General features: G+C 35.2%; 1 protein-coding gene across 8 annotated transcripts in view; it reads right to left on the bottom strand.

The window, feature by feature from the left end:
• Positions 1 to 25,203, bottom strand: part of PHKB (phosphorylase kinase regulatory subunit beta) — an 84,568-nt gene that overhangs the window by 29,045 nt on the left and 30,320 nt on the right. For all 8 annotated transcript variants that reach the window (XM_076349244.1, XM_076349243.1, XM_076349245.1 and 5 more), the window contains 7 exons: positions 24,055 to 24,118; positions 18,599 to 18,694; positions 16,740 to 16,937; positions 15,925 to 15,982; positions 13,198 to 13,275; positions 11,143 to 11,301; positions 6,898 to 6,992 (listed from right to left, as the gene is read on the bottom strand). In XM_076349244.1, the coding sequence (XP_076205359.1) occupies positions 6,898 to 6,992; positions 11,143 to 11,301; positions 13,198 to 13,275; positions 15,925 to 15,982; positions 16,740 to 16,937; positions 18,599 to 18,694; positions 24,055 to 24,118 (748 nt within the window). The remainder of the gene's footprint in view (positions 1 to 6,897; positions 6,993 to 11,142; positions 11,302 to 13,197; positions 13,276 to 15,924; positions 15,983 to 16,739; positions 16,938 to 18,598; positions 18,695 to 24,054; positions 24,119 to 25,203) is intronic.

Here is a 25,203-nt window from a genome sequence, read left to right as displayed (position 1 = left end):
TTTTTTAAATTTTAATTTAAATTTAGAATGTATACAATCGATGTATTTCCTTTATGCCTGATATGACATAATGATACACATTTTTGTAAAGAGTGAAATAACCTGGCTATTTGGGTAACCGGTAATATTCAGTTTAAAATAATGAACTGATGATTTCAACCCTTTACTCTGAAATATTTTGACCAGACAGCAACTCTTTACAGTTGTATGAAAGATATATTACATTTTACAGGAGATAACAGCATTTCCTTGCATCGTTTATAACACAGATACTTCACGTTTGAAATAAATACTAGTATTTTACATCAGGAAACCATGCAAATAGGAATGAATTCAACGTGTTGGGTGAAATCATTGACTCAACCTCCCGGGGTCTTGCAATGGCAATTCACCTTTCTTTTCATTGGCAGCATGCATTAGTAGCTAAAAAAATGAGATGTCTGAGTTACTCCTTGTTCATTTCTTCTCTGGCATTCAATGACTCTAAAATCGAAAAACTAAGAGCAGCGCACATTTTCATTCCTGAAATGCTTTTTGTCTACTTTTGTCTAGAAACTACCAGAACATGAATGACAAAAGTTAAATACATCTTCTATCAATTGATTATATAAAAATACAGCTTTTTCTGTGAAGATAGATGGATAGACACATTGATTTAGAACAAAAAGTTCAGGGTGAACGCTTGCTTGTTCAGGCATCTGTAAGCCTTGATATCAAGTTAGATCTTACGAATTTACAGAAGAAATTCTTGATAACGTTTTCCCAAAAGTCTATCAGCACTACATTTCCACTGAAAATGTTGGGAGTTTTTGCCACATGAAGTAAGTTTGCGATCAAAGTACATGCACAAAGAGACCAGGCTAAGAAGCCAGCAGTTCAAGTGACATTAAAAGATCTTCCTCCTCAGAATAAGTTGATCATGCAACCAACTGCATTTACACAGACAGTAAGAAAACTCAAACCAATTCTCTACCGTAATCAGGGCATTACATTTACAAAACAAAAAGCAAAGATCCCCCAGAAAATGAGAGCCCCCTCCAAGACTCTGTTGATTTATAGACAGCCTGTGATCTAACTTGGAAGTGGTCTTCAAGTTAAGGCTCAACTTAATTATAAACTGAGTGGAACTGTGTAACCACAGCTGTAAGCTGTACCTAAATCTGTGTATTCTGCATCTCCACTGAGGTACGTCCTTCTCCGATACCAGGACTAGTGCCTCTCATACACAGATGTACCCAATGGCATGACTCATTTATAGCAGCCAGTAAGCGGTGGTTCTAACATGGGCCATAACTAAGCAAACGCATCTGCAGCACAACTGGCACAACACAAAATCTGTGTGAAAAATAGCTGGACTTTGAAAAAGTATTGTGGAAAAATACAACGATAATTGCTGTACAACTACAGGATTGCTGTAACATTAAACAGAAAGTTACTTTCATTGTCATTTAACATGTCAAGGCCTGGAGGATTACAAGTGGTGGTCTAGAAAATACAGATCAAGATAACAGATACAGTACTCATGAAAAAGTATGTCACTCTTTTCAATAATGATCGTGATACATAGCATTTGCTACATATTAAAAAAAAAAAAAGTGGAAAAGCATTAATCTCCCAAATATTCCACTAAATAAATCCTATTGTTGTTAAAAGTTCCATTTTAATGTGTTCAATTTCACATTTGTCTAATAACGCAAGCTACGGTGTTGTTCACACAACATCAATCACCGTCTCCCCAAGACACTGCAACAGACACCGCCAGCCCCCCCCAGGTTCACCCTTCTGCCTCACAGTTTCACACTGGATAGTGGGCAGAAGGATCTGTTTCAACTAGATCCTGCATGCTGTGCAAATGATAAATATACCCCAGTGTTTTCAGAAGACCAAGATAAAAGACAGATTAGTTGTTCTTCCTCTCAAAAAAAGAAAAAGAAAAAAAAGAAAAAAAAAATCACGTTTTTTAACAAGGTTATAAACTGTTGGAGGCAGGATAAAGGGAAAAATCCCTGGCTCCTTTCCTGGCAGGAGCAGAGAAAGCAGCTCAGTATTAGTCTTTTGCTGCACTCTCACTGGACAGATGCTATCGCTATATGCCTCTCTGCACACGTTCTCAGGAAATCTCAGAACTCTGAAAAAAAACCCGTTCATTTTGAAACATGGGCACGATACTCAAGAACACTGATTAAAATGGCACCTACTGGGCTTTCCAAGCATGTGGAGCGCGAAGAGGAAAACAGAAATAGCACACAATGGAAGAAATTGTACTTAGCCCAAATAATCCACCTTGCTGCTACAAAACTACAACTGAATTGTTACAAAACACATCTGCTTCTGGAAGCATCTAAATACGGCTGAACGATGCGTGGTCAATGCTACTAACACCAGACTTTTTAAATGAAATACAATATGGACACACATGTGCCTTAAATTCTAAAATAACATTAAACAATTTTACAATTGTGTTAACTGTGGTAGACAATTGTATTAAGAGAAATGAAAGCAAGAATATGCTTATCATTAACATTACAAAACAAATCATCCAATACGATACGCCTCTCTAAACCATCAGAATTAGACATGCTCTAACCCTAAACATACTTTAGGTGGCAGAAAAATCTTAATGTATCTCAGTCTACCTACACTTACTAGTTTTAGTTCCTTCTTTACACGTTACCTACTTCCCTGAAAATAGAATAATAAGCAGTCCATCATTTTGACTATTCCCAACATCATCAACGGGCATTAACCTTAATTTCCAGTAACTTAAATGAAGTCCTCACAAACGATTACTAAGTCTACAAAGCAAAACATGAGAAGAATACAGTCATCACATGCAGTCAGAGAATTTAACAGTAACTGCAACCCTATACATATATTTCAAGTTAGCCCAGAAGATAAATTAGTCTTAACTTTGAGGATTCAGTAAGGTTACATTTTTTGTTAAACACGAAATTAAATGTAAGACGGCAATAAATCAGCTTTCCTATGCTCCAGTAAAATACAAAACAAAACCAGAAAATCCCCACCCCACCTCATTTCTCAAACGTCACCGTTACTGTAGAGGCTCTCTTATACACTAAATTCTCCCAAACCAGAATGCAACAACCGAAACTGTGTTATAATATCATCTCTCCTGGATACGGAGGCAGTAAAAAGGAATAATAAAACGAGCTCTTCTAAGGAATCCAGTTCCAAAGAGTTATCCCCACGGAAACAAAATGCCCTGCATTATCTTCTTTCAGTGAAGTAAACGGAGCACGGATTATTCCATTTTCTTTTCAACTCATGAATGGGATTTAACCTGAAACACTACTGACCATTTCGCATTACGAAGCAAATAATTAGTGCAAAGGAGAACCTCTCTCATTGCTGTCGGACTTCACTGTGTTTTGGAACAGACTAAAACTAGCAAAGAGAATCCTGCTCCAGCGCCACGCAGGCGTTTCCCCAAGGGGGAACGTACGGAGACCTCTTCCTGAAAGTGAAAAATAAATTTTGGGGGGCATTAAATTAGGAGAGAAAACATTTCCTTTTAACTATAAACTGACAAAATTAGTATTTTAGTATTAGTGGCCACTAAGTTTTTAGCATACTGCTCATTTGATTCCACAGTTTTCTACCACAAATGAGACTGTCCTCTTTTATCAGATTTTCTAGGTCGAGCAATGCATTCACAGCTGTAGTTATATACCTATATATAGTTATAGGTGCAGTTTTCATTGCAATTTTGCCTCTGTAGGTCTATATTACCTTGCTTTCCTGTAACTAATTCTAGAATATTCCTCACCGGTGCTTCAAAACCATAAAACTAAGGTTGGAATATTTTAAATGCTCTTCATTGCTTGCTTAAATCTACACAATTATGGGGGCATCAGGCATATTTTTGTAGTGACACCAAAGCCACAAATAAACTAAATTAATCACATTTTTCAATGGCAAGTGTATATAGAGATTCCAGTCAATGCAATCAAAATATGAAAATATGCCTACATGGAAAATGCATTTCTCTAAGAAATATTTCCTCAGCGCAGGGCTTCAAATAAAAATTAAAAAAGCCTTCTTTTTGGTGCATCACCTTCCAAAACACCGTACCTCAACAAAATTTATATACACAGGCATCTGAAATTTTTACATATCCTTGCCTATTCCTTACAGGAATGAAATTTAACAAAAGTGGAAATACTTTTCTGTTCAATTTAATTGAATGGTTCTTTAGCTATATGGAAAAGAGAAGACATCATTAAAGAGAAGAAACTACTTTTGATTTCCAAAGATGTAATTAAGATGCGTTGCGTTCCCATTTCGTATTTTTTTAGTCATTTTCCTAGCACTGTAGGCAAATACTAAATACTGATTCTGCATAAATTAGCTCAATTAGATAAAAAGGTATAATCAAATATTCAGACAAACCGTTTAAGCAAATTTAAAATGTGGATTAAAAAAAGGCAAGGTCAAGATTCTCAGCCGGAACTCGAAGTTGGCTGACTTTAACTGCAAGACCTTTGCTGATACAGCACACCTCACTCACGTTGATACATCTATGCATCTGCCTTTCATTCTTTAACCTTCTCTTAATGATAGCAGCAGCAGCAGCAGCAGCACCTGTTTCAGCACAAACAATCCCAATGAAATTCCACAACCACCTGGTTAGCATTGCAGGGACACTAACCATTCTGGTCCCAATTTTCTACAATTTCTACTGTCTGAAGTGCCTCTCTTTCTTCTAACCCACGTTGAGAAGCACATGCAGTATCTTGGATAGTTTTATCATTTACCTATCAAAGAAAAGCATGCACAGTCATTTATAGCAAAGAAGTACCGTCACCGGGAAGAACAGAGGTATAAGCAGACGTAGGCAATCCCAGAGCTTCTTTCTGTCTTCATTTCTTTACCGTTCCACCTATATGCCACTGAACAACAGACAATCCATCTCACAACCTCTTGCACACAAAAGGATATGCACAACTACAGGAATTGCTGAATGTATTGATCTAAGTCAGATCTTTATAAAGATTTTTAGGTTTAAGAAAAAAAAGTAAACCTATCCTCTCTTGATTTCTAGCTTTCAAATGTAACGTCAGTCTTGTTCATCAGAATACACTTGAGGATCACCCTGGGAAGGGCTTCTCTTTCTCTTACCCTGACAACAGCAAAAACATTACTGATCCCAAATACTGAAAATTTCCGCCAAAGGTTTAGCAAATTTAAGCAGCTAAAGACAGCCTTTACAGGGAAAGATTAACAAGCATCAGCTCCACCAAGTTGTCCGGGAAGAGCACAATTGCTCTTTCAAAGAATTCTAGCAGAGACAACTGTTGAGCGCTGAAAGAACACAAGGACTGTATAAGCACTTGAGAATGACAAACCATCTAGTCTGATCTCCCTTCTCACAGTGACAAAGCTTTTTCTCTTGCATTGTTTGCAGATAAAGCAAAATATCAAAATGTTGCTGTTTGAGTTATTTTCAATTCTTTCAACACTGTTGAGCTTTTAGAGGCCCTATTAAATTGCTGAATTTTACCGGATAACTGCATTTCACTAAGTTAGTTCTTTATTGACCCACAAAGTGACCACAAAGGAGTAAGTTATGAGAAAATAAATCATTATTGCATTATTTATTATCTCTTTTGGGAAGCTCTCAGGGCAGAGGCTATTTCTCTCTGAAGATCTGGAAGTTCCCTATCGTATAACGGATACCCCAAAAACCAGTAGAAATGCTTTTCTACTAAAATACTTCCTGATGAGCCACGCAGTGTCTTTAGAACAAACCATCATCTTCTTCAAAGTGTTCATCTGTGGCATATTAAGAGTTATTGGTTTCAAGAGTCAAAGAAAAAAAATTGATGGGCTGCATGCAACGCTCACTCAATATAGGCTTCTTCTAATGGCACTCCTAAAAGGGCAGGTGATAGCGGCAGCTCACAATTTCTGCAGCATTCATAATGCCATGAAGTAAGAGCAAACAAAGAAACTGGGAACAAATGAAGTCACTGAGCTTTCATTATCTCATATTAACATGGCAGAAGTGCTGCACTGTGAACAATGAAAGTCTCGTTATGAGTGAGTCAACACCCAGGCGCTTGGAATACCTTGGAAACAGGAAATAGTAGGAAACAGGTTTTAAGCAGCATTTGGATAGAACAAGAAAAACATCGTTCACTTCTGATCTTGGAATAAATCTTAAGATAAATGCTTCATATTTTATGCTTCAATAACAAATACACAATGCTGAACAAGGAACTTTCCAAATATATATTCCTTACACCAAGAAATAAAAAGGCTGAAAAATACCTCTTAGCTACACTCTCCCATACATACAGTTCTTACCTCTTTAAAAAAGGAAATCCCCTACATATCGACCATGTTTCTGCCTTGTTACCCCATCTACTGCAGATTTGAATTACAATGTTTCAAGCATTTCCCATCCCTGGGCACTCATTCCTGCCGTGCATTTAAGCCAAACACAGGAGCACATGTATATACCATGCACACCAAAAAAGAACCTCATCCTTGTAGCTCTTAGGAGCTCTAAATACAAAAAATATTAATACATTGAAGTGGTAATTAATTTGAAGGACTAAAAGAAAGCAGGCTTATTCTTGCCTTCCTGACATATCTTATAACTCAAAGAAACATACCTATCTATTAGCAGCTATTTAAACTTACATTTTATGTATCATTTTGATTGCACCACTTAATTTGAAGGCAAATGTGCACCGCTTCCCCAAAACTGCAGATGTTATAATCTTCCTTTTAAAAGCAATCCTCCATCAACTAAGGAAACGTACATACATTTAATATTTTCCTAGCACTTTAATTGTAATATTAGAAGACCGTATAGAACACGTAGATGACAATTTTTCAGTAAAAATGTTTTAATACTAAGCTTATGCTTACCTGATTTGAAAATCTCATGCTAACGTTCCGCTGATCTTGTGGAGGTATATAACGTCCAATTGGGTCAATATCTTTAGGACTTACTAATTTGTCAGCTGAAAGTAAATGATAAGAAAAATACAGAATGACTTGAGTACTTCCAGCAGCTTTTGTGAAGGAGACATGCAAATGTATTTTATATAGTCAGTTCTGCTGCTATAATCTTTGTTTTAGATCAATGTTTTACAGATCAAAAGGACATTCTGCAAAATTATACTAATTTTAAAACTAATGACTCAAGCATCATTTAATTATAATACTGTAGTATATAAAAACAATCCTTTATTTTTCCACAGAGATGTGTTAAAAGAATATATGCAGACAACAGACTCCACAACACACAAGTCACGTAAAAAGCCCTCAATCCACAGTGATGCAATTACTCTAGAGCTTTAACTAGAAACTCAGTGGTTACCATCAAAAATTGTTTAGCTTTGAAGAAAAGCAGACAGCCTCTATCTCAAGGTAATCAGACGACTACAATCCTGAAAAGGACAAGGAATATCAAAGGTATCTCTCGATACAGTATCTCAAGAAGAAACTGTAAAAAACCCCAATTAAATATATTGAAACCTAGCAATTTCTACATGGAGTTCTTTACATGGAAAAAACCCCAAACCTAAAATTCCATTATTTTAACATTATCCTGAAAAAAAAAAAATTAAGTATTCCAATAAAAGTATACTATTAAAAAGTTTCAACAAATGCCTTGAATAAAGGTTCACAATCTACTGTGAGCTATTATGCCCTTCAAATAAGCATTCTCCTATCAAAATCTCATTTTGACATGAAACTCTCCAATCTTTACTTAATTTCTTCTACAGAAGAGGTCACAGTGCATTTTCATTTCTCCTATACGTAAGTCAACAATTTTGCACATATTCTTAAAACGCTCTACACTAGGAAATCAGCTAAAAGAGAAGTAACTCATGACTCCATTAGCTTAATTCAGCTACAACAGAAAACCAACACTGCCTCGGTAAGAAAAATGTTTCTGAATTCTACACTGTGTAGTAAATTAAGACAGCAGTTTATAAACTCAAAATATGTCCTGGCTCAAGCTTAACAGTGTTAGGAAAGACCAGAGAGCAGAAATAGACGGTGCAGTGGAAAGAAAACGCATGGGCAGACAATGAAGGACCCCGGCTGGGCAGTTCACCCAGTAAGCCGTGAAGGAGCCTGCTGCTGCTAGGGACTATGCCAGCAACTGTCAGCCACTAGATACTGTGACCATCTCCTGTCCTCAGCTTTCTGTTGAGAGAATGCAGCTTGACTCCTGCCAGGAAAGGACCCTGTTCCTCTGCTCTGCACCGCTCCTGCAGAGTCACGATCCATGTACAGGTGGTTATGTTAAAAAACAAACAAACAAACAAAAAAGCAAAGCTAGATTATGAAAAGTTACCACGGACAATTTATTAATACACTGACACATGAGTTACCAAAATACATTTTAAGGAAAAGAGTCATCTAAGCTCCAGTCCACACAGTCAGACTTCTTATGCTGGCTAAAGGCATAGAAGTTACTTACATTCTTTGTAGTACAGCCGATGCTATAAAACTGATTCACCAAATGACTGCAAGATCAATGGACTCTGCCTCATAGTTCTTAAAAGCAAGAGTGGTTTCCAGAACAGGTGTTGTATTTCCACAGTTTTTTACGTTGATTTACACCGCTCAGTAATTAAAATATGTAGTCAAACTAATTTCATATTTAAAACAACTATACCAACAGACTAATATAAAATTTAAGCTAACTTTCAATATTTACAATTTTAGAAAATTGTAGATTGTGAAGAATCTCAGTGAATATTCATCACCATTATCACAAATGCCAGGGTATCGGAATCCAGATGCAGATTTTTCTGTTAGCTCATTATTTACATCAGCCACAGCTGACAACATTTCAATCTATGTGGTCTATACTCTAAAAAACATTGCTAAAAACTCTTAACCTAGTTCTAGGCAGCACTGAATCCACAGAACAAGATATAAAAATTAGAAGAAGGAAAAGCACAGGAAAGATAAGAGAGCTACTAAATGAAAGACTAAACTGAGTGACTTTTCAGTTGCATAAAACAGCTGAATACCTGGCACCCCTTTCCCTTGCTTTACAAACCTCCTCAACCAGAGCAAGAAAGGAATTCTATAAAAAATTGCATCACCGTCTGCAAAATGCATGCTTTTCTTCATAAACAATTTTTCAAGTTGCATAACCACATGGTGACTCCCAACAGCGGTAGGCAGGCACTTTCATTGCCTCTGTTGTTCAGAGCCTTTATAAGCAGGATCAAAATTTTGCCTCCACTACTCCAGTTTGCCCCCCTGCGGGAGGCAGCGAGATCTGTAAGAAGGGACTCGGTTTCCTGTTGCTGCACTTAGAAAAATGTGGACCTCGACAGGCAGACACTAGGCCCGCAGCCAGAAGAAGACTCTAAAAGGGTTATATTGTATGCTCGCCTACGCAACAGAGTCAAGGAGGCTGAGCAAATGCAAATTAATTGCCACCCTTGAGGCAACACAACCATTTCTGGAATGGGTGATGAAATGGGAAACCAGTACCTTCCCAGAAAGCGAAGTGTTCGGAGTCAGGCTTCCACTTAATTAGCAACCACCAACAAGCAAAGTAACACACACAAAGACTTTTACCAAGGACAAGATTGTTATTCAGGTAGGTGTTCACCCAGAAAGGAGCAAAATTAAATGCACCAATTATAAATTAGTATGAATAAATGGAGGTCCTGATATAATAATCACTGGTGAATAGATTTAGCTTTGCGATAAAATTTCCAGAACCTATTTGCAAAGATTGTGAGAGAAAAGGAAAAAAAAAATTTTTGAAAAAAAAGGAAGGGAGGAATGAAAAGTAGTGAATACACTGGAGAGAAAGTCTTAAAACAATAAAGGAAACAATTACTAATGACAACATTTCAAAAAGAGATTTAGCACAATTATTAGAAAAAAAAAGAGTGTCAAAATGTTCAGCTAAAGGAAAGAATTGAAACAAAACAAAAGAAAGTGACGTTACTCAAACAGCATTTAGCAAACAATAAATACAATTTATTTAACCAGTATTCCGCAGATATAGAAATACACAAATACTCGTACAAGATGAACACTAGCAGAATTACTGCAGTATTCCTGCACACACATTTGAGGATTACTTGGCTAATACTAAGAGGTTAAATTAAAATTTTTTTCATTAAAGGTGAGGTTCCCTGCATTTACTTTACAGTGTTGGCTGACAAAGGAATTATGCAAGGAATACAGTGAAACCAAACAGGTGGAGCACCAGACGGACTCTGTTCTTCCACACCTAAAGATACAACCACTGTTCTTGCCAAGTCTTGAATTTTTAAACTCCCCTTCAATCTTTCTCATTTTTCCTACCGACAGCCTGTTTCCCTTTACAGTGTTCACAGGAAAAAAGGTTTTAGAACTCAATCTACTGATTACCAGGTAAATGCTGAGCATGTTAAAATAAAGTAATATCTCTTTCTCCTAAAAGAAATATTAAGAAAAAAAAAATCTTAACTGTGAAGACTTCTTCTGCCTTAACAACTGTTTTTGCATTAGCCTTTGAATCCTCTCAAGTGAGACCAAGAGTTCATTTGTGACTGAAATTCACCGTAACAACCGTCAATGGCCAAACTTTGAAATGCACTTTCAAATGCTCATCTAGTCTCTTCTATTTTAAAGGGTAAAAATAACACAGACGGAAGGAAACGTTAACTTTATCTGAGACTGCAACTATTCAAAATTTAAACTTGTCTTGCTTAAAGCAGTAAATAATTGGAATTAAATGCTATTGATCACTTACAAACATCACTGTACAGGTGCAGCTGATATAGTTAGTCCAGAAAGTGTCGTGTTAATATATTTTGTCATGAAGAAAAGGAAAGAAGAGGGAAAGCCAGGAAAAAAAGCAGCAAAAAAGAAACCTGTCATGTTTAGAAGATTTTCAGTATTCTGTAAAATATTCCAGTAAGCTTCATAGTATGCTGCACGCAGCATAAAATTTTAACATAAAGAAAAAAAAGCAATTTTTGCCTATCACATATGTACCAAAGCAGAGGACACACATGCCACCCACAGTCCATTCAAAACTCAAGCCAATGTGTTTGTTCAGATTCAAAAACAACATTAACAAGATAAATATCCTTCACTTCTGACGAGTCAAAACCTGATAGAATTTCCTCAGTCTCTTACCTAGGAGTTTTGCAATGATGTAAACTGCCTGTCCCCACAAGAAAAACTTTCCGTCGCGTCCACTGTTACTAGGAAACCGTTTCTGACTGCCAGGGTTCTTCTTTTCCAGTTCAACAAAATCCGCTGGCACATAGTAATACTTGGGTACAACAGGACACCCTACGGAGTTTTACAGTAAGTACAGTAAGTAAATAAATTCCACTTCCCTTATTATTTGATTGTAGTCCCCTAATAAAGCTGAAGTGGATTTAAAACAGGAAAAATTATACCCTAGCAACAATTAGATTGAACAGAAAGGCTCTTGTCATTCATTGTTATCTCTCAAAACCACAATCAGTGTAAGAAACCCAGGGCAATATTAAACTACTTCATTTTTCACCAAACATTTCCACAGAATTTCTTCCCAGAACACATACATTGTTTGTGTGGCACCTGACTGTGCAAAAAGAAAAAAATTTTCACTTAAAGCAAAATGCAGTACAACCAAAAGAAATGAAAGCTGCATCAGAGTGAAACACCTGGGCTGTTTTTCCCCGCATTTAACACCAGCTCAGTATCAGACAACTTTTTAAAACTAAAATCTTGGGCAAAAGTAGTCAAACATTTAATTAAATGTAAATTAGAATTTTTTGCAAGTATGCAAAAACAAGTCAAAACCAGCATTTTCATTTTGAAGCATCATGAAACAAAACGGCGTAACTTCTCCATCGGAAGATAGCATATCTTGTATCTATAATTACGCCGCAGGTATTACTGATCATTGTAGATTAATAACCTCTATTTCAATACTTTTTAAGTGGACAAGAGTCAGGAATTTAGAAACATAATTACAAATGATTGACCTAATTATATGCATTACAAAAGCAAATTACTATGCTTTCTGCAAAACTAAATTTCACCTTAATATTGCTTTAATTTTGAATTTATTTGGATAAAGAACAGATTGATAAACAGAATAAAGTTGCTCTGACTATTTGCTTAGACAAAAGAAAAAAAATTACTGACAAGAAGCTGAGAAAAATTGAAAAGTGGAAGTTATTAGGGATAGACTACTCCAATGAGTGAGGTATCAAAACACACCCAGAAATTTTAAGATGAGACATTCATGTTGACATTCAACAAGAGGAACCACAAGATTAATTTAGTGTCCGTGGAACTTCACATACTCGTTAATAATCAGAAAAAAGCAATGATCAGCAAGGTCAGAAAATTTGCTATGTAATGAAAATTTGGTACGGAAATGTTTGTATTTCTTACAGAAACTAGTTCACTTCAACGGGTATTCTAAGTTTAAAGAACAAGTCAGACTAAACTGTTCTGCATCTACTTGTGTAACTGTACCACAGATGTCACGAGCAGGTGACTAAAGATGCTGAGTTTTAAAATTGGATTGTCAGTATATCGAAGCTTGTTCTGTTCTCAGGCCATTTTTTTTCCTCCCACTCAAACTTACGGTCTTTTTCTTTTTTATTTTAACTGAATTTTGGATGCATGTGCCTGTAGGCCATCAATAGCCTCGTCTGCAGGCTATTTTTGTCCACCAAAATTCTGGAGTACACAATTTAAGTAAGAGAACGTTTTTATTAAAATTAACATGTTGCCTAAGCTAGAAACAATTTCATATGCATATACCAAATTATTTTTTAAATCTTGTGAAGTTAAGTGACAACGAATGATGCAAGTAATTCTCAACTATCCAGGTGGAACACTGAAAGAATCCGACTGTTGGTAGTTAATATCTTCCTGCAAAGGCAAAGTGAACTTTGTAAATAATGAAGCATAGGCGAAGGAGGGGAGGAATGACTGGGTACAGCGTAAATCTCACATTTGTATCAGCAGCATTTTTCCAGATAACATTACTTTTATTATCGCGCTTTATGACGCAATGTATCTACATGAAAGAGATTATTTAGTATCAGTATTTTGCCATCAGGAGACATAGTGATATTATTACTTCTCCTTTGCTCTGACTGCAATACCCATTAATAGGAATGTCAGTATTTTAATAATTTCACATAAATAAAAAGCTACGGTGTGATGATTATCAGATAATACCTTCAGATGTACGTTGAAGCAAAGGATCCAGAAGATCCTGATATTCCTTTACTTGTGCAGGATTTCCTCTAAAAACTCCTAAAAATAACCAAACAATAATTGATTTAATGGAAGAAACAACTTTTCCGTGAGCTTAATGTTCATAAAAGAAGAAGAAAAAAAAAATCTAGTGTTTATTTTTCAATGGCGTTGTGCTTACACACTAAATAGTTCATGAAAAATAAAAGACTGAACTGTGGATCCTCACTTCCTGCTACAGGTAAATCTCACAGGGATCATGAATCAGCCACTCTCTTATTAGCTTAAACTGAAATCGATGGCAAGTTACACGGGATAGTAAAGCTGTGAACTTGCAGAGGCTCAGGAACTGGACAGAGACAACCAGCCCAGCTAGCTGTAAATAACTTCCTTAATCATAGCGGAATGAAGAAGCAGAGCTTGTGTGCCAGTATGGAGGCAAACAGGCTGGTTCTAAATCTTTAGGACAGAGTTGCAAACTGATCTAGAATTGAGTTGCCTAGAAATCCCAATAAATAAATACAAAAGGAATTTGAAGTAATAAATTGAAAAATTCCCCTCCAAAGATTTTTAGATGGAATGTTTACATTGATAAGTTATATAGGTATTTTATTTTCATATTATAGAGGTTCAGAACTGACAAGTGTTGTTCATTACATTTTCAAATATTCCCGAGTGCATATATACAGGAAATGAAATCACTTCCCAGGAGAAACAAATGCAGTGAAAGTTTGCACACAAAAAAGGATGTGTTTAAGTGACACACTGAACTATTTCAAAACACTTCAGCACAGTCATGACATAAGAGCAATATGATATTTGTAATTTACTCTTATTGGCAGATGCTGTAGAGGATAAAAGGATGCATCTACGTGATAACACAATTGCTTTTATATTAAGAATCACCTAATGAAGGTAACAGTTGGATAATAATGATCATCATCCATGAGGAATAAAACAGTGTTCTTGATACTACGAGAAAATGCATAACTAATTCAGTAGTATCTACTTGCCAGAACTGTCTTAACTCTCCGTATCTTAAAAATCCTAAAGAGCTGTCACTGACAAAACAGAAAAGTTGATGAGCTAATTAGTTTGTCTTGTAAAAGAAAATATAAGTAACTATATAGTAAATATATAGTTACTTGAATATGTTCTGCTAATCTTTCAAAAAGGAAACGATTGAAGACATTTTGCCGATGTGAACAAAATTGGGGGATTACGGACTATGATTTACAGGACTCTCCTTCCTTATTTAAGGGAGCACTGTCCCACTGTTAGACAGGTAACAAAATGCAGCTATCAGGAGTTACCCAGCTATTCAGGAGCTTAATATACTTTGCTGAAAGGGCTTTGCTTTGTACTCTGCCAGTGTGTTGGATGGGCCAATAGGCTTCCAGCTGAAGCAGTATTCACAACGTAGCAGCTTGAGTTTTTTTCAACGTTTTCATTATAAAGACATTCAACTGTCATCTACTCCTCCTCCTATTTCATTGTCTTTTTGCAGTTTAAGTTGCTCTGAATACGCTTCAAATTTTGCACTAAGGAAGCTTGTGGATTTGGAGATATTTGGAGATAAAATCTACTAATAGAATTGTTCTATTTGATGAAATTGCGGTACAGGAAAAAAAGACAAGGATGGTATGTGCAAAATACGTATTTTGTACTTTTTCTTTGTAATACAAGATGAGTAAATTGCTTTCTTTATTCTTCTGCTAACTTCAGTTAAAGAGCACTTCTTTCTCGTTCTTCCCAAACCGCAAGTGGGCAGCATTAAATGTCAGTGCCTTTCTCCTCAGTTTTGGACATCGCTCTCTGAAAAATGTCAAGCACTCCTTTAGAAAAAACAATTCTGAAACCTTCTTACATCTTCAAACAAAATATTTTAATCTGTGGGTGGCCACAGAGGAGTCTAAGCAGCTGGCAGATCTCTATGCCCCTCACCATCCTTATTTGAAAACTATTCCACACACTAAAGGGAAAAAAAACAGATGGCCAGATTTTCAACCATTTACAAATCTTTTTGATGGCTGTAACCCTTACTCATTTTCTTACTCAGACTTTTGTTCTGTGTGAGTTTTAGCTTCTATCCTGAAATCATGCCGTGAACTTTTTTGGTATGTCTCCTATCCTCAAGACAAGGTCTAGGTAGTGTTATTTTTGTTGTTGTCGTTGGGGTTTTTTGTTCTCTTTTTTAAATCAGACTAATGGCTACGTGGAAAAATGTGGCCAGGAAGCACAGGCATTTCAAAGAGAAACTAGGCCTCTTCTGGTTCGCTTTCTTCTCTTCTGAATTCTATTTCAGTTACCACAGAATATCCAACTTGAAAAGGCCTGCTGCAGCATTCAGTTTGTCAGTGTTCTCTCTTCCACTTCCTTTTCTCTCATGTGCTGCTGCGAAGTTCTGATATACTGTGGAAGATTTTAAGGCTTAAAAGGCAATGCAGGGCTGAATGTCACAGATTCAAGCTTTTAAAAAACCTGTATCGAGTTATATTCTAAAAACAGGTCACGCTAAAAATGCTGAAACGTGGGGGGTTGGGTGCTTGGGTTTTTTTATTAACCCATGAGGCAGAACTCTCAATGAGATATTTAGTGTCACCGCATTATGGTTTATTTTGGCAGGACAGGAAAGTCATTTTATGTCTTTCCTCTAAGGGCTCATCTCTCTAATGCCTTTAAAGAACAGGAATGTAAAGCTGTACTTACCATCAATTATCATGAAAATAAAAAACAGAGGGAATTCACACTCAATGCCATCAAAAAGCTGAAAAGAAGAAAAATTGAACAGACATTTCATCATTTTGGTTTAAGGAAAGGTATTTGAATATCCTATTGAATAATTTCAAAGCAACAAAAGACAAACATGAATGCAAAAACATTTTAATACATCAGCTTTTCATTTAGCTCACAGCTTCTTAATTCTATGTGCACTTTAACTGTGCTTTTACATATGCTGTGGCTCATTCTCAAGCAGAATATTTATATAATCTATATTTTATTTTCCACAGAGAAACTATTGCGGAGAAAAAAAAGTAAATTTTCATTTAGATGACCTTTACTGATAAACACTGTGGTCAAAAGCAAAATTGTTTTCTATACACTCAGACTGTAGTCAGCTGTGAAATTAAATAAAATGATAAATAACTTCCTTATTTGTTATGTGAAATCAACTGTACCCTAAATGTAAATGGAAGCACATTCATTACAAAACAAATCAATGACGAACTTGCTGACTTAGCAATCTCTCAAAACTGCACGTGCCAAATTACAAAATGCATCTCCTTCACTTGAAGCAATTAGGAATCACTGTGCAATTCAAATTGCAAATACTGGGCGGGGGGGATGTCCGTTTCCGTTTTCTTTTCTTTTGGGTTTTTTGGGGGGATTTTATTTTGGTTATTTTTTTGGTTGGTTGGTTTGTTGTGGGTTTGTTGGTTTTGTTGGCTTTTTTTTTTTTAAGTACTGCCTAAACATTTCAGAAAACCAAAATTTGTCCTTATATAGGCCAGGTATTCCTTTACCTTAATTTCTGCTGGTTTATAGTAACGCCGTGTTTTGTCCTCCAGCGCTGTTCTGTACCCATCTCTCAGAAATCTTTTAAACCCATATTTTCCTTTCAATTTTCTAATAATTTTATCTAGTGTTTGACCGAACAAAACCTCATCATCCAAAGCAAATGCAGGATAACTAAGGCAGGGCAAAAGGGCTGCATCAGTATTCTGTAGAAGGAGAGGGCGAAATAGCGCATTACAAATTTAATTTGATCTCCGACAATTATTTGATGAACAAACAAAGACTGTTTAACTTACTAAGTGAAATATACATTTGGAACATTATTTTATCTTTATCAAAATCATAGTACTAATATGTTAAAATAGTGTGCAAAATAACACTTCTAAAGATGTAGAAGGATAAACTCCAAACCCAATATTCGGATATATGATTTAAAAGAGAACTCATTTGACTCAAAATCTGTTGATAATCTGCAGGGATAAGTGAATACATTCTAGAACTTTGTGGTTGTAGAAACAAAAAATATCCTCCAGGTTATTCCTGGAGGAAACACAAACATTTGGGTATCCTATGTTAAAAAAGAATCACAAACATTTTATAAAGGTGCAATGCTGAGAAGTAACTGTGATTAAATCGTCATTTCTGAAAAGCTTTTTCAGGAATATTCTTCAGGTGCTGTAACAAACAAGCCTATCTGATTTACAATTAAGGCAATAAAGGAATAATTTCAGGAAAAAAAATGAGTAGCATTTCTCAAGAACCATGTGCAACTATCATGAATTAAAAACACAAGAAAAACTACTAACTAGTGCATCACCACTACAGGTAAGCTTACAGAAACACAAAAAAGTAGTTTTAAGTTATAATTCTTGTCACGCACTGTTTTGTTATTCCTTTCTGCTGATATATCTAAGATATTCAACCATTTAAAATACCATATTTTTGCCAATATCATTGATGTGAACCCATAAAAGGAAAAAAAAGGACACAAAGATTGCTTCTATAGCATAAGTAACTTATGAAACCAGCTTCTGTTGGAATATTTCAAGTCTCCAGCAAATACTAAACAGCAAGAGTTCTAAAAGACCATTAGACTATTAAAAAGTAGCTGACGGTGCCTTTCATTTTAATTATCCAGTATAACAACTCTGCTGTAATTCTTCTACACGAGTAAACTATTAACGTTGAAGATTAATAGTCTGTTTCATGAACAAAAATGCTATTATATCCCAGAATGAACAAAAAAGCAGTAGAACTCTATTATCACTCATTTTGAATTACTGATTTTCAAATTTACCTTTGATGCTAGTACTGAAATAGATTTTTTTTTTTAATTTAATCTATACTTTAGTCACTTAGATTTACTCACTGAGGAAATACTTATTTGTAACAGTAGCTTATAATAACAAGAAATCCTCCATATTCAGCGATTTATGAAAAGCCAACCTTAAAGGCTTCTTTTCAAGACAACAGAATGAATTAAAGCTAAAATAGTGTGTTTCAAAAATGCAGGCACTGAGTGTATAGTGGAAACTAGGCCAAAAGAAAGACAATCACCAAGACTGCAAACCCTACTTAGGTTACTGCAGATCATTATTATTTTAAATTTTATTTTAAAATTGTTTAGAAAGCTACCAACAGGCTACCGTTTTAACCTAAATACTCACAAAATAAAGAACGCCATCACAATTCTACTTCAGAGAAACTACATCACAGTGACATTTAAGAAGCAGAAATTTAACATCTTCCCAGCAAATTCCTATCTTTATTAAGCAGAACGTAATGGCCATCACAGAACTAAGAACTATGTTCATATTCATTTATTTTCTCCACACTCTGTTGAGGTGAATTTCATTTAATTACTTACATGAGACCTTGACTCTCGAGGTAGCAATGAACAGAGAGTCTGTCTGTTACGGTTATGGGCATCAAAATCCACAAATATAACAGACCAAGAGCAGCCCTGTAAACAGAACATGAAATTTATTTAAGGGAAAGGGAAGAAAGGTTAGCATATCCTGGTGAAACTAACTGGTTCTTTGTTTTATGTAGGTTATGTTGTAATAGTCTGGTAGCTGGTAATTTTAATCAGAAAATGTACCTCAACATCAAGTTGAAAACATTTTGAATTTTCAAACTTATTTAAATATAGCCAAAATTAGATGGTTTTATCAATTAGTGATTACGAATTATGAGATTCATGCAAGCTATGAACCCTTCCCTTAATTCTTGAAAAACAATGACTGTATTAAGGACAAACAAAAAAGTAGTCGTCCCTCCCTGTGACTGCAGGAAATGTTCCAAATAGCGATGTTGCATATTTCATTACAAGTCAGTTAGAACACAAATAATGGGATATTCACCTGAGGTACTGCTTTGGGAAAGGACTTCCATAGCAAATAAAACTGACCTGCTTTTCAGCTATTGTAAGGTCTATGTTATCAACATCTACTCCTTAGCAAAACCCACTTCCTAGTAAAATTCTGTAATTGTACACTCTCTCTCTCTGTCAGCTTTGTGATACTTCCTGAAACACTCAGAAAAATTCCCATACCTGAGATACTGTTTAAACAGAATCAATAGCACTTAAAAGTATTATCGGTAGGCAATTTCTTGGAAACTCAATACAGTTTGTTAATGAATGGATATCTTCATATATGTTGTAATTGATAATGAATCTCAATATCACTATCCCATTGGAAGACACATTCAACACTGAACTCATTCCATTACTTTCATACATACCGTACCATAAATTTTCATAAATTCACCAAATTTCTCCTAAAAAGCAGTTTCTTTGGTATACTATTCTCTTAGGAAGACTGTTCTAGAACCCACCCTCCCTAAATATTAAAAACTTCAATTTCCAACTAAGTTTCTACATAACTAGCTAACCACCCTTCTTTTTGTGCCAGTACTAGCACCCATTCATTTGGCTTTCCAAACAACTGAGGTTTTGTCTTACTTACTCTTTACCCACACTCTAATTATATATAGCTATCATACAAATACTCAGCTTTTGCTTTGCTAGGCTAAACAAAACATGTTTTTCCACCGTCCTCATGGAAAATAATCTCTCTGTTCCCTTAATCACTCTAGCAAGATACACCGAATAGTGCTGAGATAAGAACGTACATAATCACATTTGCTTTGATGATTTGTTATTCTCCTACTTTCTTCTTAATCCAGATTCTGATTATTCACAAATCTCTAAATTCATCTACAAACTCTGAACACAATCTGTCTACACATGTGAACATGCACTTTCAAAATCTATGCTTCAGTGAAGGATTCTTTGGGGATTCAAAAGCAGACTAATTTGCATTTCATAAACCCACAAGCATCTCATTCTACAAATGAACGATTTTTCAGTTCCCTAAAGATTGTAAGGTTCTGTCGTAAGGACACCTTACAAAGGCTTGATTTTTTTTTTAACATATTTTTTTTTCCACAAACTAATACTGCACATGTAGCTCTCATACAAACAATTGATTACACTATGACTAGGTCAAACTTGAAACGGTGTTCATCTTGTCGCTAGCTGTCCCATTTTAGTGCATACATGCATGCACCGTGCACTTAATTCATTAGTTCATTAACTCACATTGCCAGTAAATGCACGTCCTCTTACGTAATTTTTTTGCCGATATGTAATTTTTTCTAAAAGGTATTGTAGCTAAAATGGAATTCTTACATTAATGATACAAATTCTAAGCTATTTATACTCTGTGATACTCTGAAACCAGAGGTTTGGGTTAAGCATCTCGAGCCCACAAAAAGATAAATTAAGTTACAGTACTTTCAGTAGTGATGATTCTAAAGTGATTAAATAAAACCATAAACTGAAACACAATCAGTTCACACTGCATCCTAAATGTAAAAATCAGGCCCACTTTTACAGTTCTTCCATACAAACTTCAGCAGAACTGAGGATGATACAATGATTTCAGGATCTAGCTACGATCAATGCACAGTTAAGGATTATAACAGAATTCTTATGCCAATGTCATACATATTAACTACTTCATATAGATTTATAACTATTGTTTCAGAGATATACAATACATTGGGAATAAATTTAAGAAATTTAGCGTAGGATATAAAGCAAAATAATGGAAATTATATAGCTTATTGTTATATTAAAAATTCTCTTCTCAATGTGTAAATAAATCTTTTACTGAGGGAACGTTAGGATTACAGCTTGACTGTATTTTTATGCTTGTTAACTCCCACTTTTTATGAAATACTTTTGGTATGATGGAGATGAAAATGAAAAGCATTTAAAAACCATGAATGAACTCCTTTTTACATTAAAGCATGTAAAATTCAGATTAAACAAAAAGCCAATCATTTTTCAATTCATAATTGTTCTTTATTGTATCTGGCACCTAGAAAGTATAGCAAAGGGTGCATTAAAATTATCTGAACATCAGTTAAGCAGTGCTTTGTTACAGAACAAAAAGTAGTATGATTTCTTACAGAAATACATTCTTTTTTAATGTTTTCTAGAATTCGGGGAGGGAGGGAAGGAACAGTTTAATGTGAGTATCAACAATAAGTGACCTTTATTTTGTCTTCTCAGGGTGCATCCATGATTGCACAGGGAAACTGCCCTATCATGATATAGTCAAAGATATATAACACACATGCACGTGTGAGAGCACAGCTACAATACTACATACTTGTATTTATTAGTCTCTTCCAGCATCCACAGTATGAGTGGAAAAATCTGCATGGGAAGGCTGAGCAGTCTGTTGTCCCCAGCAATGATTTATGCAGGTTGCACTAGTGTAGTTGCAGGTGCAAACAAGTTCCTCTCCAGGGGCTCAGCAGGTTTTCTCAAAGCTATTGGAACACTGCTGGAGCCAAGCACAAAGGCAAACTCTGCCGCAGACTGAAGGTCAAAATGGTTTCTGTTTATGCTAAGTATCTTGGAATTAAACTCTCAAAGCATTTAAACTGGTTTTGCTTCAGCAATTTATTCATCCATTTCAGAATTTAGTAAAAAAATCATTTGGAAAAAATCCAGCAGGCGCATTTACTGGTGCTCGAGACTGTTGGGATGGTAAAGATTGTAGATAAATGTTTTTTCTGAAATACTGACAATGTGTGTATAATGTCTGATCATTATTTAAGATCCTTACTAGCTCCTGGTTCTTAACACATAACACCAGTTCTTAAAACATACGTAAAGTAAACCAAAACTAGACCAAATGGCTAAGTCTTTTTGAAACAGTGTATTTGTGTATGCATAAAGAGCACTTCCATACTTCTCCACTCATCAGCGAACAGCCATCAATATTTCCTGAGGAGTAGATTCTAAACAGAACAAGTCTATCGTACTACAGTACTAGTACAAATATATAGATGCAAAAAACCAAAAAAAACCCACAAAAAACCCCCCACAAACAAAAGAACCCACCATGAAGAGATATCCACAAAAAATGTAATGGATGCTTAAGTCTATAGAGTCAGAAATCCTTCTTCAGGAGGATCTCGTGTTTTATGCCGTAAGACAAAGAAGGGTCTAATAATAGTAGGTGGTATAGCTTTTCATCAATAGATAAGATTGTTTAATAGATCGTACTTCTATGTCAGTTGCTCACTATTTAAAACAAATTGTAAGTTATATTTTTCATCCCAGGCATATGAATAGCTCTAATGAATTTTAGTTTAACAGTTGTTTTCAGGTGAATAAACTATAAGGCAGAACATTTTCTCCAATAGTGCTAATAATTATTTTATATGACTGTTCCGATCCATACCTTCCATTTTACCAATAGAAAAATGGAGACACAAATAACTAAGAATGTTTTAATAAATCAAGCAGTACAGAAAGGAACTTGGAACGTAATTTGGACTGTCTCCCAGTCACACTTTTACAGTTGACCTAGCTTATACACATTAGCTTACACAAAGAGCACCTGAAAATTCCCCTTATTCACCATTTACCATTTTACCATTTATATCTTCTCTCCTTTGTACTATTTTCTTTAGGGCAAATCAGTGCATTTAACCAAGTTTCTTAAAGTTGAATATTTGAAACAGACAAGCATCACAATCTGAAAGTCAGCTCCATCTGACTTACAAGACAAAAGGAGAGCACAGGTACTACAGAAAGAGAAAAAAACCAAAAAATCCTATCTTGAAGCCAGTGAGAATATACGGAAACTTTACTCAAAAAATATACAAATAGTACTTCAAGTCAAGGTCACAATATAAAATTATTAAAACTCAAAAGGATCATATACCACCTAGCTGCAGAAAAAGATTTGTAAGTTTAAAAATAAGCTACTCATGTAAACGCATGTTATTTTTTAACGAAGTTTCAACTGTCACCCAACCCTAAAGAAGAGATAAAGCATGTTTCTTTGATTAATGTTCACTTCTTATGAAATACAGACATTTGGGCATGCGAGCAAGGTCCATCAGTTACAAGTCAAAAAGGATGAAAGCTTCCAAGAAAACAGTGCAATATGGAAAGCTTTACTTAGCGTACTGAGCTCACCACTTCGTGGCTTGACCAACCTATCCTCCCTTCCACACAATTTACAGACAAAACTCACCAGGAAGTTTTGTAAGTATTTCTACACACACTTGATGCTATCCAACTGCCTTTTTAGCTGCACTCCCTACCCTTCATTTCCATTCATTAATAATACCAATAGCTTGACAATGACGTATCTCTTCCATTTGTAAATTTTCTAGACCATTAATTTGGAAGAGCATGCTTTTATTTTAGCTACAGACTACTGTAGGTGTAACACCCAAAAAAAGATGCACGTAGAAGGGGAATACAAGTCAGGAGATAAGACTCTAAGATAAGGCTTGCTTTCTTAATTGATCCAAACCATGTGAAAGGATGGGAAAAGAAAAGATTTTACCACTATGCAACATATTGAAATTAAAACCCGACAAAACAGTGGGATTATGTACAAGTAGCCTGTTTAACGTCTTGATCAAAAGCCACATGAAGGAAGAAGACAGAAGTAAGGTAATGCTTGTAGGTAGAGGTATACTGTATTATGATCAACAGAGAAAATTCTGAAAGAAAAACCTTTTTGGCAACCAAGTCCATTTTCAGAATAAGCTGCACTCATTTTACTTTTTTTTTTTTAAAGAAAAAAAGTAATTCTTGATAGTAAGGGCACTAATAATTTTATCAGACGAATTCTGTACCTGAAACAGGAGCAATCAGTTTGCAAACGAACTTTTTTTAAAGCTAGAATCTAACAGACTGTGCTAAATATTTCTAAATAGCCTCTTTAGCAGTAACAATCATTACTGCTACAAAAAAGGAGAGAAAAAAAACATTTTTATTACCTGATTTCCAAAGAGATTGAAGCCATTAATTGCTTCTAAAGCTGCTTTTGCCAGCCCCACGGAGCTGAGGAAAAAACAACAAAAAAACAGAGGTATCATTAATTCAAGCCCAGACTAAAATTTAACACATTTGACAGCTTTCAGAGCTGTGATCTTTTCTTGATTTGAATTTTGTGCTTAACCTTTATGTCAATAAAATGATGATGCAGCAAATTTGGGGTTGTTTGGCGGTGGATTTTTGTTGGTTTTTTTTTTTAAATACTTTTCAGCATTTTTATTTGTCTTCAAATGTCAGACACCATCTGGAAAAAGCACTACTGCTCTCACCTTGCTACTAGACATCTGGCATTATGTACTTCAAGGTCTTGCTAATAGTGTATTAACAGAGGATTTACTTCAGCACAATTTTTCAACCCAGCTCTCAAGCATTAAACTATAAAAGACTGATTTCTGACTAGCTTTCGATATAGTAAAAGAACTCATCAATCTGGATTCAGAAAAGGAGGATTTTCTGATGTCAACCATATAGTGAAAAGTCTTTTATTTCACTTACTCCATGACTAGTATCCATCACAAAGAAAACAAGACCCAGAAATACTACCAACAAGCTTTCAAGTTAGCAAGTTCATGTTTAAAGATATTAAGCACTAGTCGTATCTACCAAAATCACTAGTCATTATATAATTTTTAAATCAAATTATATAAGAAAACATAATTTATTACTGATTATGAAAATTATACAGTGCATATAAAAATATATACAAGAAGACTTTTACAAGGCTGTTTCATTTAAAAAAATGTAGTCTTAGCCTTTCCTTGTGACTATTTAAAAAAAAAAAAAGAAGAGAACAAGCATTCCCTCTCAATACACACACACACTTTTGATGATTTTTTTTTTTTTTTAAAGAAAAGCTCAAGATAAACTAATAGAACTCTACATGCATTTGACAGGTTTATATGAAATTTGAAGTATGACAGAGGGCAGAATTTCGAAATACCGTTTTAAAAAATACATAATTATAGATAGGCCAACTTCACATGCGTCCACTCAACTGCAATAAAGAGCTAAAGCATTAACATACACATAAAATGCTAAATTTTTGCACATTCATTCCAAAATTCTAAATGTTAAGGTCACAGGGCATCAAA

The sequence above is a fragment of the Aptenodytes patagonicus genome, chromosome 11, assembly GCF_965638725.1.
Source record: "Aptenodytes patagonicus chromosome 11, bAptPat1.pri.cur, whole genome shotgun sequence".
NCBI classification, from domain to species: domain Eukaryota; kingdom Metazoa; phylum Chordata; class Aves; order Sphenisciformes; family Spheniscidae; genus Aptenodytes; species Aptenodytes patagonicus.
This window is presented reverse-complemented; position numbering and strand designations above follow the sequence as displayed.